We start from the raw sequence: 17,982 nt of genomic DNA on the forward strand, positions 1-17,982 counted from the left end.
ATTGCAACTTTTCAGGACTAGAAAGCCTGCAGTTATTATTAGCTTGTATTCCCCATCGATGATGTCACTGGAAGACGTTTTCTGAAGTGCCTTATGTCCTACAGACCGAGTAGAAAACAATTGCGCCATTTTTTCATGATTATTAGTGAGGACCTATTATATGAAGATAGGTTGAAAAGTGGTGAAGTGGTCCTTTAATGAGTGCAACGGAGCCAAATGAACCACATATAATCAATTACACATTGTGCCACACACACACAGACACACACACACGCACAGTCGCACACACAGACACACGCACACACACAGACACACGCACAGCAAAAATAAAAACAGAGAACTTGTGACGACATGCAGTCAGTGCAGTGGTCCCCCTCATGGACGACGACGGTTCTTTGTGCCAACAAACACTATTGCCAACACACTATTTGACTATTTGCTAAAACACTGTTATCCTTTTTTTCTTTCTTTTTTTAAATACTTCATTGTCCACTTTCAGAGGCTTTCATTTTTGCCCACAGTCACACACTATACCATAGACTGACACCACATAAGACAGGAACGCCCAAAAACGTCACATCCGGTTTTAGCCCAGGGTAAGAATTTTCTATGGCTGCCAATGCAACTTTTTCCAATCCTTAATCACATAAGGACAAACATCTATGCCGATAATATCTAACTTGCGGAGGTAGCGTGCCTTGTCCACGGGAAACAGATCTTTCAACCTATGGCATTGCAAATACGTTTGATAATCGCTACTCTGCGCAATATTGTTTTGGAAATGCCGCTAATTGCATTGCAGTGAACGAGAGCAAACCACAACTTCCCCCGGGGGTGGTGACTCCGCCCTGAATACGCGCTGTGGTGTCAGTCTATACTGCTATTATTACATAGTTCTGTACCTCGCTCTCTCTCTCTCTTTAATTCACACACACACACACACACACACACACACACACACACACACACACACACACACACACACACACACACACACACACACACACACACACACACACACACACACACACACACACACACACACACACACACACACACTACAGAAAACATGCAGCCAGTTTGTAACAACGCTGTCAGGAAGAAAAATGTCCAAAAATGTCCATATTTCAACGTTTTTGTGTTTTTTTTGTCACAAATGAACACCCTACTTGATCACACCACAGCGTCACAAACAACCCCGTTGTTGCTGTCGGGAGGAAACCTCTTAACTCCATTTTTGAGTGGTGCAAAACCACTCCAAGGAACAGCAATGTCCGTGTTCACCTATGTGTCCGTGTGACGTTAAGGAGCACCGGAACATAGTACCAGTAGGGGCGCTGTTGTGCCAGAAACAGAGAGAGAGAGAGTGCTGCACTGTTGCCTGCTAATGAGAGAGAGAGTCAAGAGAGAGAGGGGGGGGGGGGAGTTGCACCACTCAGTTCACACGGGTGTGATTTCTTATACATTAATCAGTGTTGTTTCGGGGGAAAAATGGATCCAATGGAAAGTAGTAAAAAGTGCTTTGGACGAAACCTCTTAACTCCATTGGACCCCTCAAAATGTCTGCTAAAGCAACTAACTCCACCACCTCTCCCACCTCTCATGGAAGTAATTGACAATATCTAAAGTCACAACACCAACTTTGATGAGGCTGTATTGCTTTATTTAAAGAATATATAAGGTTTTCTTTATTTCCTGAAAAATGTATATTTTTCATTTTCCTTAAAAAATTACATTTTGGAGTTTCCTCCCGACAGCAGACATATGGGCTTGTCGATCTGCTATTTTTGATAGTTTTGAATTTGAATCCTGAAGAGTAACAACAGTGTTGGACATAATCTGAGGTTTTAGACGTCATTATGAAGCCAATCAGGGAGAATCGTTGGCTTCAATCCTCGCCAAAACACTGACTTTTTATCTAGTTGTTTTTTCTTTCTTTCTCTGACAGGTTTCTGAAATACCTCATGTTTCTGCATCAGTGGTGCTCAACGTCTTTTCACGTAAAAAGGACCCCAAAAATATGTTGTTCCAAATGCCGAATAAAGTATGAACTGGATTGCCACTGTATAGTGATAGAAGACAACAGCATCCTCAGTGTTAGTTTTTGGACCTACAGTATGGGTGCATTTTTTTGGGGGGCGGGGGTCATGATGACCGAAATAACAAGATTGCAGACATACACTCAGTCTGAAATGAGTTCTCTCAGGTTCGGAGGCTGCCTGGCATCTCCCTTCTTAGGGAACAGGGCAACCATGTACCCTGCATGACCATATACCCTACATGACCATATACCCAACATGACCATAGTACCCTACATGACCATATACCCTACTTGACCACAGTGCCCTACATGACCACAGACCATAGTACCCTACATGACCATAGTACCCTATATGACCATATACCCTACATGACCATAGCCCCCACTTCATACGTCCCGACGGTTAGCTAATGGAAGTATGTGATTCTCTGCCGTCACCTACTGTATACACACAAGACAAGTCAGGAAACTAAAACTGAGGATGTTTGTGTAAAAAAAAAAAGAGAAGAAAAAATAACACAAACAAAACAAACACAATTCTACACGTTGAGAATTCACACCTGCTTTCCAAACTATATTCTCTCATACACTGAGCCACATTCTATTGCACACACACGCACGCACGCACGCACACACACACGCGCACACACACCCCACACTAGAGGCCGGGCAATATATAGATAGTATATTGACTTAAGTGATATGAGGCTAAAAGGTACATCGTCTGGGATTTTTTGCACGTCGTAATACGATATGGCTGATTTGGCAAAAAAATAATAATAATCCGCTATTTCTTTTAAAAAACGCAAAAAGAAAAATTGACATAATCATCAGAATATCGACATTGAGGTATTTGGTCAAGAGTGTTTGTTGATATTTGATTTTTGTCCATGTCGCCCAGCCCTGCCACCGCCCCCCTCCAACCCCCCCCCCCCCCCCCCTCCCCTCCCCCCACAAACACACACACACACACACACACACACGCACGCACACACACACACACACACACACACACACACTAGCTGAGCATTCTTTATTCTCATTCAAGGACAGTGCGTTGGCATCGTTGGTGTATAGTCGCAGCTCATCGCGACGTGGAATGGGAGCCGACGCTATACGGCATACAGTGGTAGCAGGCGCTGGGAGGGGGAGGGGCTAGCTCAGCTGCAGCCAATCACTCTTTAGTATTTATGTGGCGATTTGTGGAGAGGTTTTAAGAGGAGCTCAAACTGCCTCCGTCCGTCCGTCCGTCCGTCCGTCTGTCTGTCTGCACACTCCCACTCTGCTCCCTTTCATGTTTGATTGGCTGTTCTGGAAGGTTAGCTTCTTTTTCTTTTTCTCCAATCAGGAGTAGATGGTGATGACCTCACTGCCTCCTCCTCTGACCAATAGGACGCGCTCCAGGCCCTCCGTCAGGACTTCCAGGAACTCCATATCTGGACGGCGGTAATTAAGGACCCACGGCGGTTATTAAGGACCCGCGGCGGTTATTAAGGACCCACGGCGGTTATTAAGGACCCACAGCGGTTGTTAAGGACCCGCGGCGGTTGTACTGTAGGAGCCGATCTACAATAGGCCATCACATCATGTATGTGCCATCATGCCATGTCTAACATTCCTGTTAGTGTGCTTTGTCGCCCCCTACAGACATGGCAGAGAGGACATGAATTACCTGGCCATCAGAGGGCCAGGTGTTGTTGATTGGAGGGTCACAATTTTTTACGTCTGGTTTTTGTTCTACACCTCCTTCTATTCTCAGTTACAGTTTATATGCTAAAAGTATCTTTATTTTTGTTTTCAACTTGGATCAAATAAACCTTTTGAGTTCAACTTTAACTTTATCTTTATTTTTGTTTTCAACTTGGATGAAATAAACCTTTTGAGTTCAACTTTAACTCTTCGTCTGGACATTCCTCATTTTCCCTTTTTTGGTCAAGTTTGCTGCACAAAGCCAGTCAGTTAGAAAAAGGTACTCTCAATCAACCACCACAAGGACAAAAGGTCTCTACAGCGGTTATTAAGGACCCACGGCGGTAATTAAGGACCCGCGCAGCTTCGGGGAAAGATTATCTTATGCACCATTTAGACCTGAGGGGTCTAATGAAGTACTGTCACCTCATAAACACATGAAATACTGAAGAAAAAAATATACTAAAATCACGGCACTCCATCTTTAATGCAGGTGCATGTTTCACAGTTTATTAAAGATGGAGTGCCACATTTTATTTATTTTTCCAGTTTTTCATGTGTCTATGACTTCATTAGACACCCTGGAGTCGTTTTTTATGTACAATGATGTCTTCCCTTTGTATTTAGGGTTTCTTCCTGGAGGCTGAACCCTTGACAGTCAAACGGGCCAATGCAAAAAAACAGTAATATAGTGACATCACACAATCAGCCCCTCCCCTAACCCCTCCCCCTTTATCATACAACTACAGCTGTAGTGGGTGCGGCTTCAGTTCAGGTGGATCACCACCCATCACCACCCACCAGGCAAATCAGGCATACAACATTTTAACAAATACTGTACACGTTTTTGGAAAAAAAAGTCTTCCTCCTTATATAACAATAAGACCTGATGATCATGTTTTAGGGTGGGAAAAACCATCTTTGGCACCCCATCTTTAAATATATTTAGAGGCTAAATGCCATCAAATGGTGGTTCCGTGGCTCAAATGCAGAATAAATAAATGATGGACCTTGATGTGAAAAGGGTTGAAAAAAATAGCAGATCTACAAGCTCATATCGCGCCACCGAGTGGCGCGATACGAGCTTGTAGGTCTGCTATTTATTTTTTTATCGAAGAACGACTGACATTTTTAGAATCTGATCTCAGGTCAGAATGGGTCCATCAGACCAGTGTGTGTCCAGTGGAAACCTCGTATGAATCTGATCTCAGGTCAGAATGGGTTAAAGGATACAGTTCTCGTCTCCCTCCTGGTTCCGCGGCGGTCCGGGCATGTTGAGCAGGACCAGGCGAGCGTCGTGAGACTTGTTAACGATGACCTCGTTGAGCCGCACGGCCGTGTGCATCCGCCTCACGTTGGAGTGGTCCCTGACGAGGCAGGAGATAATTAGGACAGTTGACGAGCCAGAAGCAGAAACCACGTGGTTGCTGGAGTATACCATTCTAACGGACTGTCAAAGCTATTTCCACAGAGTCGGCACACGTTGTGTTTTTATCTTAGACGGTGTGGTGGGTTATTCGGCCATTCTCCTCATTTCCCTCGCATAGCCTCGTTTGAAGTTCCACTGGTAATGATTTCCTCACGGTGTTATTGTGAGGTGTGCACACCGCTCAGAGCCCTGACGTCACATCATTTGGAGCGACGCATACGCGGAAGGGTTGACTCCCACTTTTAGGCCAGTGCAGCCTATGTGTAAATCCAGGCTTTAATTTTTCGCGCAGACGAAATGAAAGCCTGGGTATCGAGGCTACTGCCATGACTTTTGGCCAAACGAGTTACAGTATGAATTATGCCTGTTTAAACATTGACATTTAAAAAATTGCTATAGCGCTCCCCCACACACACACAATGGAGGACAAACAACGGACGTACGTACGGTACATACGTCCGTACGTCCGTCCGTACGGCGCTCCTATACTCACGGCCGGATGCTCAGCATGTCCCTGAAGCCCTCGGGGGTCGAGCAGCCGGAGTGCGCCGCCGCGGCCGCCGCCGCGCGATGCTGCAGCGTCTTGTCCCTCGTCCACGTCATCTGGACCCGCCGCTGATGCTCCGTCGAGGCGGACCCTCCACCTCCCCCTCCCCTCCTCCTCCTCCTCCTCCTCCACCTCCCCCTCCTCCTCCTCCACCTCCCCCTCCTCCACCGCCTCCCCCTCCTCCTCCACCTCCCCCTCCTCCTCCTCCTCCCAGGCTCGACGTCTTTTCCCGGTCGCCGTCAGTGTCGTCGTCGTCATCGGAGCCGATGCTCGTCAGACGCAGCATGGAGTTACGGTCCTTCACCAGCTGGGCCTGAACAGAGCCACAGAGTGAGACAGAGTTAAGGCCTATTCATAGTCTGGACTTTCGGTGGTGAGGTGACCACCGCTCCGGTGGTGAGGTGACCACCGCTCCGGTGGTGAGCTGACCACCGCTCCGGTGGTGAGCTGACCACCGCTCCGCTGGTGAGCTGACCACCGCTCCGCTGGTGAGGTGACCACCGCTCCGGTGGTGAGGTGACCACCGCTCCGGTGGTGAGCTGACCACCGCTCCGGTGGTGAGGTGACCACCGCTCCGGTGGTGAGGTGACCACCGCTACGGTGGTGAGCTGACCACCGCTCCGGTGGTGAGGTGACCACCGCTCCGGTGGGGAGGTGACCACCGCTCCGGTGGGGAGGTGACCACCGCTCCGGTGGGGAGGTGACCACCGCTCCGGTGGGGAGGTGACCACCGCTCCGGTGGTGAGCTGACCACCGCTCCGGTGGTGAGCTGACCACCGCTCCGGTGGTGAGCTGACCACCGCTCCGGTGGTGAGCTGACCACCGCTCCGGTGGTGAGCTGACCACCGCTCCGGTGGTGAGGTGACCACCGCTCCGGTGGTGAGGTGACCACCTCTCCGGTGGTGAGGTGACCACCACTCCGGTGGTGAGGTGACCACCACTCCGGTGGTGAGGTGACCACCGGAGCTGAAACAACGTTGAGCGGTGGTGAGTAAAAACAGAGAGAAGGGCTGGAACGGTGGCGGTGGTTTGCTCTTCACCGCGGCTCAGTGACGTAGTTCGGTGGTCACCTCACCACCGAAAATCCAGACTATGTATGAGCCTTTACACGACATTGAAGGGGTTGAGAAAAAACGAGCGCTCGAGCGCCGCTGTTCACGCAGCGCTGGAGAGTGACAAGCTGGAGTTTGATTTCAACGAGGGCGGCGCAAATATCAGCACTTTTTCCCAACAGGCCCCTCCCCTCCCTGGTAGAAAACAGCAGAGAAAACTTTTTTTTAGCAAACGGAAATGAAAGCCTGGTTATTCACCTTTTCCCTGCCAAGGCACTGGGGCTCCTTATGTGTGTGCTTTTGCTTCCTTCATGCAGTGTTGCCATGTCTGCTTATTATAAGCAATCTTTGACTTTTCTTTTCTGTAAAGTCACTTGCAAATAAGTTATTGGTAGTTGCTGGTTGATGTTATTTTATTTTTCTAAAGTGTACAGTAGTTGCTTATTTGGGCTTGCTTCTTAATGTTGTTTAAACCATATTGGTTCCAACATTTATTCACGTCAAGGAACCCCAGATTAACATGTAATTGTCCACAGACTGCATCCACCTGAAAATATTGTGCCTTTTTTATTATAAATGTTTAAAAGAATATTATGATTTTAAATAACAGATGTACAACCTCACAATGTGTCGCTGTGATCCTGTAGATCAGCTATTTACATTTGTGCTTGTTTTCATAGACCTGGCCACTTGTTTCTCTTGCAAAACTGGCAACACAGCAAGAGAAAGAGGAACTTATGCACACACAAACGCAAAGACTTATGGGTTATAGGAAAAAGGTGGATATACAGAGGCTAGTTTAGTTGTAGCATTTTGAACGTAATTTCATGAATGGCTAAATTTTAAGTTGTCGTAATTGTAAATCCTTATAATGCATTTCTTTTCTTCAGTTGAAAATGGGTAATTTTTGTTCAGCGACATCGCGTCACACGTCACACCTTCTCGCCGAAGCACAAGTCATTCTACATACCTACAGAAAGCACGACGTACAAAATAAACGGTCTATTCAACACACAGGAACTAACTAACGACAACATCGTCAAGGTTTTACGGAGCACCGGTGAGACAGAGACAATTTAAATGGTTTTGTTTTATCAAAATAAAGTCATAGATGGGTGGGTTTTTTATTTTGGTTGAATCGTGCAGAACAGATCAAAGCCCCACCCGCCTGTTACTTGAGGAGGTTAAAATAAAACAAACCCCAAGACATATTTGCACATGCTATTGCACCGACATTTGACTCGTAAACAAATACACTCTTGGAGGTCAAGGTTGAGCAAAAAACATGAATTTAAAAAAATCACACCCCTGTGAAGTGAGGGGCGCTCTTATCATCGTACATCATCATATCGTAACATGTCGATTTGCTCGGCAACAACATCATGACGTAAATTCTCCATTCATTGTCAATGGGAATTTTGTGTAAGACATACATTTTGTGTAAGACATAAAATGTGCTCGTCCACATATGATTTTCCATTCATTGTCAATCGGAATGTAATGTTTGTGTACGATGAAAATCTACACTAATAGCTGCATAATTATAGGAGGGGCTCAAAACGGGACTTCTAGGGATTTTTACTAGTTGCCTAGTTTACTAGTCGACTAGTTGTTTAACTACCTATTGTAAAAAAAAAAAAAAAACGTTTTATGATATTTGTACATTTTAAAACTGTGTACATTGGTGACTATAATCTAGCATTATAGCTGATCTCGAGGCCTACAAAAACGAAAAACGCCTTTTTTCTTTTCTCATCAACTAGTCAACCAATACCAGCAAGGTCGACTAGTGGATTTACTAGGTCGACTAGTTGAATAGTCTAGACTAGTTGCTTAAAGCCCTAAGATACATACAATACCACATCAGTATCTATCTGAGACTGGACAGGTGCTACTGCTAACGCCTAAGGTGTTCTACTCAACAACGCCCTTGACGTGTCGTGGACTCAGTGGACTTACTTCGTCAAAACTCCAGCGATCTCGGAGGTGCACTTGCTATGGGAACCAAAGGTATAGAGCAGGGTAAGGTCAGATTCATGTAGCTCAGAGAGCTGCGTCATTGAGGGGGCAGAAAAACAGAGCGCTGTTCATGCAGCCTGGATGGAGAGGGACAAGCTGGAGTTGGAAATACATTGTTTCCGACGATGGGCGGCACAAATATCAGCATTTTTAGGCATGTGTGTGCAACATGACAGCTGTTTTAAAGTATTGCACAGGGACCAAAAAAAATGCCAGATCTACAAGCTCTCAAGGCGCCGCGTCCTGCCTGTTTTCGCAGCTCCGTTCGCTAGGCGTTGAGAGCTTGTAGATCAGTCTGTTTCTGCAGGCTGCGCAGCCAGGGTAACTTGCTCCCTTCCCTCCCCGCACCGGTCGTCGGAGGCTCGGAGCGGAGCAGCGGAGCCCACAAGCTGCTGCGGCCGGGCTGATCCACACAGGCTCTCAAGGCATCGCGTCCTGCCTGTATTTGAAGTGCTGTTCGCTACGCGTTGAGAGCTTGTAGATCTGTCTATTTTTGCAGCACTGGTGTCGGGGTTCGTTCACGTTGTCAATAAAAATAACTTAGATTACAGGCGGAGATGAAGTTCAATCAGTGGGTTGCACCAGTATTGGCTACACGCTAAGCTAACGCTAAGCTAATGAATGATCCCCGTGCCTATACACTAACACTAGTAGACAGTTTTTTTATTTTCCCCCCCCGCCACTCACGGGTGGCGCATTGGGATTGTGATGGAGCTTAAACAACATGTAGGCTACAGCCTCCCTCGGCTCCCAGCCTTTACTCTGGCTGGCGGCTGCCGTAAGTGCCGTGCCGCGGTGCCCGATGCTGCTGACAGTGCTGAGTGCGGGGACTGTGGGAGCATACCATTATGACGGATTTCCACCCGGCCGCTGTTACTACTTTGCTGGGCCAAATTGATTCACATGTTGCTCACACTTTACAGGTTATCAGGGCTAAATCGTCCAGAGAAATCGCCTAATAAAAATATTCGGCGATTGGATTCGTATATTCGCGATTGACGATGTATTCGTATCGTCACCCAACGCTAACCATTACTAAAATTCACTGAGTCCAGTGAATTCTGCCAACTTTCCGGTCCAATAGGAGTCTATGTAGGAGAGCCGCCGTTGGACTGAAGCCAATAGAAGTCTATGTAGGAGAGCCGCCGTTGGACTGAAGCCAATAGGAGTCTATGTAGGAGAGCCGCCATTGGACTGAAGCCCCATGAAGTGAACGGAGTTGTCGCAACTCTGTCGTATTTCAATGGCTCTGGGTATAGTAAGGTGCACTTAACCGGTGAGGTGATGAATGGTCATAGACATGATATACGTAGAAGCCACAGTGTTGCGCACGCACGCACACACACACGCATGCACGCCTTTCAGGCTCACCTCTTTCTCTCGGTCTGACTTGGAGAGTCTCATCTGACGAAGCATCTGAGACCTCTGTTCCATCATCAGGGTCCTCTCGTAGGTGTAGGCACTGATGTCACTGTCATGCTGTCGGGAGAGGAGAGGAGAGAGAGAGGAGAGAATGGTGAACACCAACCTAGCCCCGCAAAACAATATATTAATCAACAACCCGCCCGCCCCGCAAAACAATATATTAATCAACAACCCGCCCGCCCCGCAAAACAATATATTAATCAACAACCCGCCCGCCCCGCTGCCCGCAAAAAACCAAAAAAACGACCGGCTTTTCAACAGAAAGTTCAGTTGCTTTTCGAGAGAGAGAGGAGAGGAGGCACCTTGATTTTTCCTTTACATTTCTACCCAGATTTAGATAAGAGGGATATCTACTTTTAAACACTACGAAACGAAACCAACCAGTCTGCCCTGCTGCAGCCCTCATTACTGGTTATCAAAGTAAAATGAGCAGTTGCTTGCTTTGCCGCTTTTTAAGTATCGCATCATTCGCATGCATAATCGCATTTGCTTGATTGCCTGCCCTAGAAGTGACAGAGAGAGAGAGAGAGAGAGAGAGAGAGAGAAGACGACGCGTTGTGAGCTTGTAGATCCTATCATTCTGTGTGTGCGTACTTTCCACGTCTGCACGTTAATGCAGGCAAGGATTTAATGCAGATGCGCTCATTGCGCTGATGACGGCCAGGGGGGGGGGGGGGGTGACCGGCGATATTTGCGCTGAAAACCTTGTCCCGCGGGGTTGCCTGCGGGCAACGGGCCGGCCCACGCATCGCTAGTAAACACTCTTCTCTTGTTGTTTTGTTCAGGTTCAGGTTCATTTATTTTGTTTGTCCTCTGAATTCCGTCAAAAGCAGACATTGAATATAAACGGTTGACTAAAAGCAGCAGCCAAGCGTACCATCTCCACCACCTCCACGTCGGCCTCGATGCGCAGGTGGTAGAGGAAGGTTGCCAGGTCCTTCTTCATCTGGATGGAGTTGTCCTCCAGCTGGGCCACGGTGAAGATACGCATGCTGCACTTACGCCACACCTGAGGAGGGAGGAGGATAGAGTTAACACGGCTTCATAAAGAAACAGCCCCAAAGCTCACGTTTTTAACACTCATATCGCCCCTAGACGGAGGTCCCTAGCTCATTGCCAGGGACGGAGATTAATCAAAAGACGGAACATTAGCGTCATAGCAACAGAAGCGCACCTCTACTCTAACAGGCTGGGAGCGTCGATTGATGATTCCAATTCTAGCCAAAGATTGTGTTTTTGACGGCCCATGGCGGTCCCGTCGCTAGTCGCGTTAGAAGTAATCATACCTGCGTTGGTTGGCGATCCTCCAAAGGGTCTTTCTAGCTATATCTAGCTACTTCTAGCACTTTCCAAGATGGCCGTCGTTCCACCTTGAAAGGGCGCCCTGCAAATCGCTGCAGGGCGCGCTGATTAAATGGTTCAAATGACGCCGGGCATTCAGGGTGTTTTAATAATACCATAATAATACCATAATAAATATGTATTCATATTAAAGGTAAGGTTAGTTCCAACTAATTTGTTGACAAAATTGTCAATTATACTTAACCCATTTTGACCTGAGATCAGATTAAAAAAATGTCTTCTATACATCCTGACAGTTTTCTGAAAAAGCTATGTTTCTATGTCAGTCGTTCTTCGACTTTTCAAAAATAGCAGACCTACAAGCTCGTAGCGCGCCACCGAGTGGCGCGCTACGAGCTTGTAGGTCTGCTATTTTTCAATAGCTAAAGCATAACATAATGCTAAGACCAAAAGGAGTTCCCGCCCCAAAATGGGTTAAACTTAGTTTTAGTCGCCGTAGCTTAATTTTCATTTCGTTTCCAATTTCCATTTAGTTTTCGTTAAAAAAAAGGGCAGCCGACGGACATATTTCATCATATTAAAACTGTTTAGTAGCCAAAAACGTCAAGACGTCTAATTGACGTCTTTGTAATGGATGCCACGGGCGTCAAGACGTCTCTCCCTTGGGAATTAAAAAAAAATCTTAAAATATTTTTTTATTTTATTTTCATCCATATTTTGAAAATTCCTCTAATCTGGTGTACAGGTGATGACATGCACATTACATGCATAATAGAATTACAAATTCTTTCTTTCTTTATAATGGGAGAATTGGCACTCAGAGCCTAAACTGGTGACCACCAGGTGGCGCTGAAAGAGGTATTATCAGTCGACGACATCCACACTCCTCCGTACCTTGTGCTGTTTGAGCAGGAAGGGCAGCAGCATCAGCATGCCTCCGTCGTGGACGATCCACCACACGTCGATGTAGCCCTCGGTGCACGGCTCGCTGTTCCCCGGGAACAGGGAGATGTTCTTGGGCACCAGCAGAGCCAGGTGGGCCGCCGTGGTCACCCTCACAGTGTCTGGAGGACGGACGGACGGACAGACAGACAGACAGACAGACAGACAGACAGACAGACAGACAGACAGACAGACAGACAGACAGACAGACAGACAGACAGACAGACAGACAGACAGACAGACAGACAGACAGACAGACAGACAGACAGACAGACAGACAGACAGACGGACGGACGGACGGACGCTGTTGGTTACCACGGCACATGCAGAGCCGTAGATAGTGTGACCGGATGTCCCTCTTTGCGTGGGACAGTCCCTCATTTCCAAGACTTTTCAGGCGTCCCACAAATTGAGACCCTGTCCCACATTGTGACTGACAGGCAATTGTTCAAATACCCTAATAGTTTAGTCCCCTAATAGTTGGCCTTCTGTTGTAAAGCTCTCTCATTGACTCTTCCTGCAAGATGTGTTTTTAAGCCTGTTAAAATAGCATTAAATTAAAAATAAAGCATGATTTTACAACAAAATGTGAGACACCAGAGGAGTTTATTAATGATAGCCAATAGGCCTACGGTCGAATATGATATCAAGGCATTTAATATAGAACTCAAATAGCAACTGAAGTACTAAGTTGCTAACCCGGTACTCAAGTATCGCTTGTGTATCACTTGTCCCACACAAGCGTCCCTCAAATGAACAGTTTGGAACTGGTCACCCTAGCCGTAGAAGAAGAGAGTGGCCACACGCTTTCATCTCGCCGCAAAGCGGGGTGCTACGGTATGGGCTATAGTTCCAAACATTGGAACTATCCCATTGAGACAAAGCGGGGTGCTACGGTATGGGCTATAGTTCCAAACATTGGAACTATCCCATTGAGACAAAGCGGGGTGCTATGGGCTATAGTTCCAAACACTGGAACTATCCCATTGAGACAAAGCGGGGTGCTACGGTATGGGCTATAGTTCCACACATTGGAACTATCCCATTGAGACAAAGCGGGGTGCTATGGGCTATAGTTCCAAACACTGGAACTATCCCATTGAGACAAAGCGGGGTGCTACGGTATGGGCTATAGTTCCAAACACTGGAACTATCCCATTGAGACAAAGCGGGGTGCTACGGTATGGGCTATAGTTCCAAACATTGGACATTGTGAGCTTGTAGATATGCTATTTTCACTATTTTTGTCCAACAGTGCCCTCTTAGGGGGATTTCAGCCCCTGCCCCTCTAACACCCTCTGCACGACTCTCACTATAATCACTACTACTCACTGATGAAGGTCTTCCAGGACTGGGGGTCCTCGCTCTGCCGCCAGGCGTGCGGCCAGCCCATCACCACCGTGTTGGGCCTCATGCCCCCCAGGCCGCTGGACTGGATCATGTGGCTGATGCCGTCGCGAGGCTTCTGGGCCACGATGCACTGGCAGAAGCCCTTCACGCGCTCCTTGTCCATCAGCAGCTTCATGGTCTGGGGGAGGGAGAGGAGAACCTTTTAGCTCAGTTCAGTTAAACAGTTAACAGCTTCATGGTCTGGCGGAGGAGACCAGGAGCACTTTAGCTCAGTTCAGTTTAGTTCGGTTAACAGGTAAAGGTTTCATGACATATATTTTCATTTATCTTTCGTTTTTCTTTTAGGTTTTAAGATCTCAATTACACCCACACAACCTGAACTTTGAGTGGTCTATGGACTTTTGAGACATACATGCGAGTGAAGCCATGTTCTCCGCACTATCAATAGTAGCCTGGGGTCCACCTATCCTGTCCCGGCCCGGGAGAATCTAGACACAGCTGCGCGACATGAGACTAATTAATTAGAGTGAGAGAGAGAGAAAGAGAGAGAGAGAGAGAGAGGGAGGTGTGTGTGTGTGTGTGTGTGTGTGTGTGTGTGTACGTGTGTGTGTGTACGTGTGTGCGTGTGTGTGTCAATTTAACAAAGGTGCAGATGATCAGAAATCAGCAGAGAGTGATGGACGTTTGCGCTACTCTATGCCGAATTGAAGTGGACTCAGACCCAGACTTCTTTTTTTTTCTCCCTGGAAATAAAAACGTCTGGGTGTTCCGAGGCAATCAATTAGTAGGACGGAGATTATTGATATCAAAACCGATCGCACCGCTCCACAGCAGTACTTACTTACACAGGCTGGGAGTGCATTTTGTCTACATAAAACTACAACAACTGTAGTTTATACCTGTTCGGCTGCCAGGGCCTCTCCGTAGCTCTGGAGGAAGTTCCCGGGGATGACCGTCCCCACGATGGTCAGACCCTTCCCCGCCTTCAGCTGGCTGGAGAACGTCAGCAGGTGAGGGTTCTTCACGTGAGCGTCTTCATCCAGCTTCAGCAACACCAGCAGCTGAGGTCTGGGGGGGGTAGGGGGGGGGGCAGAGAGAGAGAGAGGGGGGGGAGGGGGAGAGAGAGAGAGAGAGAGAGAGAGAGAGAGAGAGAGAGAGAGAGAGAGAGAGAGAGAGAGAGAGGAAAGGAAGATAAGTGGTGGGGAAAAGTGCTCAATACTGAAATTGCGTCTGTTACATTGTTCTGTTATTGTAAAACTACCGGTACTTGGTATATCAAACTGTACTTAATCCATTTAAACCTGAGGCAGATTCTACAAAATGTCTTCTAAATCAGTCAAAACATAGGGTTTTCTGAAAAAAACCTATGTTTAAAAACCTATGTTTCTATGTCAGTTGTTCTCAAACATTTTCATGTCAAGGACCCCCAAAAATCTATCTACCTATCTATCTATCTACCCCTATCTGAAAATATGTTGTTCCAGGGACCCCCCAGAAGCAAAGATATGAGTTAACAACATTCACTCTGAAAGAAAATGATGTGTGGCACATTTTCATGATTTTTCAAAAGATAGCAGATCTACAAGCTCGTAGAACGGCACTCGGTGCCGCGCTATGAGCTTGTAGATCTGCTATTTTTCAATAGCCAAAATAAAATAATGCTTAGAACACCAAAAGGCGTTCCTGCCCAGAATGGGTTAAAGTACCAAGAAAGTACTCATTATTCAGAATGAGTACTTTTCAAATGTATAATAAAGATCTTTTAACAATCACACTTGTGTGAAGTGAGGGGGTGCTCTTATCATCATACGTAACGTCACATTCCGTGCTCAAACGGACAGACTGAGGGGCTAGCACTCCTCAAAAAGAGCAGATCTACAATGCGTCTCAGTGGTGAGTGAGTGTGTGTGTGTTTAGTTTATTTGATCATCTTCACAGTATCAAGTACAAATTATACATCAAAAAAGAAAGAAAGAAAACAGCCACATGAAGGTGATCAAAAGGCATAGGCTGAAGCTAAAAGCTTATACGTGCCCACCCCTTCTCACACTAGTGTGCATGCGTGCGTGAGTAAATTGCATGTATAGGTACCAATCCATACCTCCAGTTCTTGGTGTGTGGTAATCCCTCCTCCAGCCTCAAGAGGGCGTAGCGAGCAGCGCTGAGGGACAGACCACGGATGCCATCTCCCCACTCCTTCTCTGCCCTGAAACACAACAAGCACGCATTTATAGATCTGTGCTTTTCAACAATTTACAGATCTGTGCTTTTCAATCTTTTTCACATCAAGGCCCATTATTTATCCTGCATCTGAGCCACGGAACCACCGTTTGATGACATTTAGCCTCTCAGACCCATTTGAGCCACGGAACCACCGTTTGATGACATTTAGCCTCTCAGACCCATTTGAGCCACGGAACCACCGTTTGATGACATTTAGCCTCTCAGACCCATTTGAGCCACGGAACCACCGTTTGATGACATTTAGCCTCTCAGACCCATTTGAGTCTGGAGCGCTGCCACTAAGCTGTCTGTAATAAAAAAATACACAACCACTTAACCCATTTTGGGCGGGAACCCCTTTTGGTGTTTTAAACATCATGTTATAATTTAGCTATTGAAAAATAGCAGATCTACAAGCCCCCCCTTTTTTCCCCCTCACTGTATATGTTTCTTTTCCCTTTTTGCTTCCTTTATGATGAATTCCTGTTCTGTTCTTTAACTACATAGAAGTGTCTATTTGTACGTCTCTAAATGTTTTGATGAATTGAACATGGTGGACCCTCTTGTAAACAAGTGTAATGCTTAATTGGGTCGTCCACTCACAGTTAACAGTTTTTGTATTGAGTTTGTGCTTGAAATGTACTGTAATTCTGCAAACTGTTAATAAATATTTCAATCAATCAATCAATTGTCCATTTGGTAGTTGATAGTTTTTGCCTGCTTTCTTGTCCTTTTCTTTTGTGTAAGTCATGTGTATTTTGTATGCTTTATTGTAAAATCATTAAAGCTCTTATGACAACAACAAAACAAAAAACAATTAAAAGTCGCCATAGCCACTTGCCCAATATGTGCCCAAAATGTGCTGGCCTCATCACCTTTGTGATGACGGCTAAGGACATTTATTGTGCAAAACTAATGCTTGCAATGGATCCAGAATCATGAAAACCCCCTAGTTTGACATGTCACCTGCTACTTAAAGTGTCTAACCTCTTTCCCACATGCTGTAATGCCAGCGTCATATGTGACAGTTTCTAATACCGAGGCTGTCATTGATTTTCTTTTAATTTCAGTTTATTCGTTTATTTTAGGGAATCATAGCTTCAAATCGACATATTGGTTGTTCAGTTTGACCCACCGGTTTTGGAGATATGGCTTATAGAGTAATGTCTTGCAGAGAAACAGCGAGTTGAGAAAACAGGCTTTAAAGGTTCACTTCTGTGGACTCTAACATTACACCTAGCTACATGTTTAAGGATTTATTTCATATTATATATGTCAATTTCAGCTCTGACATGCTCTAGTACAGTATGTGTTATGAAGTGTTATGAACTCATTCCAGATGAAATAAAAATCAGTTTTTCTCCTCCTGAAAAAATGGTCTTGCTGCCATGATTGTCTCTGCATAAAAAAAGGAATCAGTAGCCGATTTTCCTCAAAAGTCCCTCCTCCAACACTTTGCCAGCTGAAAGGCCAACAGGTTCTTCTGTATGAGAAGAGGAGAGAACATCCATCTGTCCCAGCCGAGAGGAGTAGATTAACAGATAGCTCCAAATGACATTCAGCACGTCGACACTGGCTGTTCGTTCTGGGGACGAAAGTCTACAACTGAGCTATTTTCGGCTATTTTCGGCTACGCGATTAGAGGGGGAGGGGGGGGGAGACGACCAAATATAGAGTCCAGCTGACTCTGGTCAACTAAAGAATACAGGGTTTAAGTGGTTGTGTATTTTTCTATTACAGACAGCTTGGTGGCAGTGCTCCAGATGAGATTAGCAGACAGCTCTGTGGCAGCGCTCCAGATGCCGCTCACGTCCGTGATAAGATGGATAATGTTTAAAACACCAAAAGGGGTTCCCGCCCAAAATGGGTTGATCTAGTCTCTCAGAACCCAAAACGAAAGAATATTTTGACAACTAATAATAATAATAATAATTTGGACAACTTTAGTTTTTTTCAACCAAGG

At 46.1% G+C, this 17,982-nt stretch overlaps 1 protein-coding gene across 1 annotated transcript in view; it reads right to left on the reverse strand.

The window, feature by feature from the left end:
* Window positions 1–3,005: 3,005 nt before the first annotated feature.
* slc12a6 (solute carrier family 12 member 6) overlaps window positions 3,006–17,982 on the reverse strand; it is a 54,060-nt gene continuing 39,083 nt past the window's right edge. Inside the window, exons 17-26 of the mRNA XM_083788742.1 lie at window positions 15,898–16,002; window positions 14,696–14,864; window positions 13,779–13,974; window positions 12,399–12,568; window positions 11,080–11,211; window positions 10,149–10,256; window positions 5,896–6,019; window positions 5,653–5,797; window positions 4,964–5,097; window positions 3,006–3,477 (exon numbers count right to left, since the gene is read on the reverse strand). Of these exons, the coding sequence (XP_083644868.1) occupies window positions 3,386–3,477; window positions 4,964–5,097; window positions 5,653–5,797; window positions 5,896–6,019; window positions 10,149–10,256; window positions 11,080–11,211; window positions 12,399–12,568; window positions 13,779–13,974; window positions 14,696–14,864; window positions 15,898–16,002 (1,375 nt within the window). The 3' untranslated portion in view covers window positions 3,006–3,385. The remainder of the gene's footprint in view (window positions 3,478–4,963; window positions 5,098–5,652; window positions 5,798–5,895; window positions 6,020–10,148; window positions 10,257–11,079; window positions 11,212–12,398; window positions 12,569–13,778; window positions 13,975–14,695; window positions 14,865–15,897; window positions 16,003–17,982) is intronic.

Source organism: Protomyctophum parallelum (genome assembly GCF_964188405.1).
Source record: "Protomyctophum parallelum genome assembly, chromosome: 18".
NCBI classification, from domain to species: domain Eukaryota; kingdom Metazoa; phylum Chordata; class Actinopteri; order Myctophiformes; family Myctophidae; genus Protomyctophum; species Protomyctophum parallelum.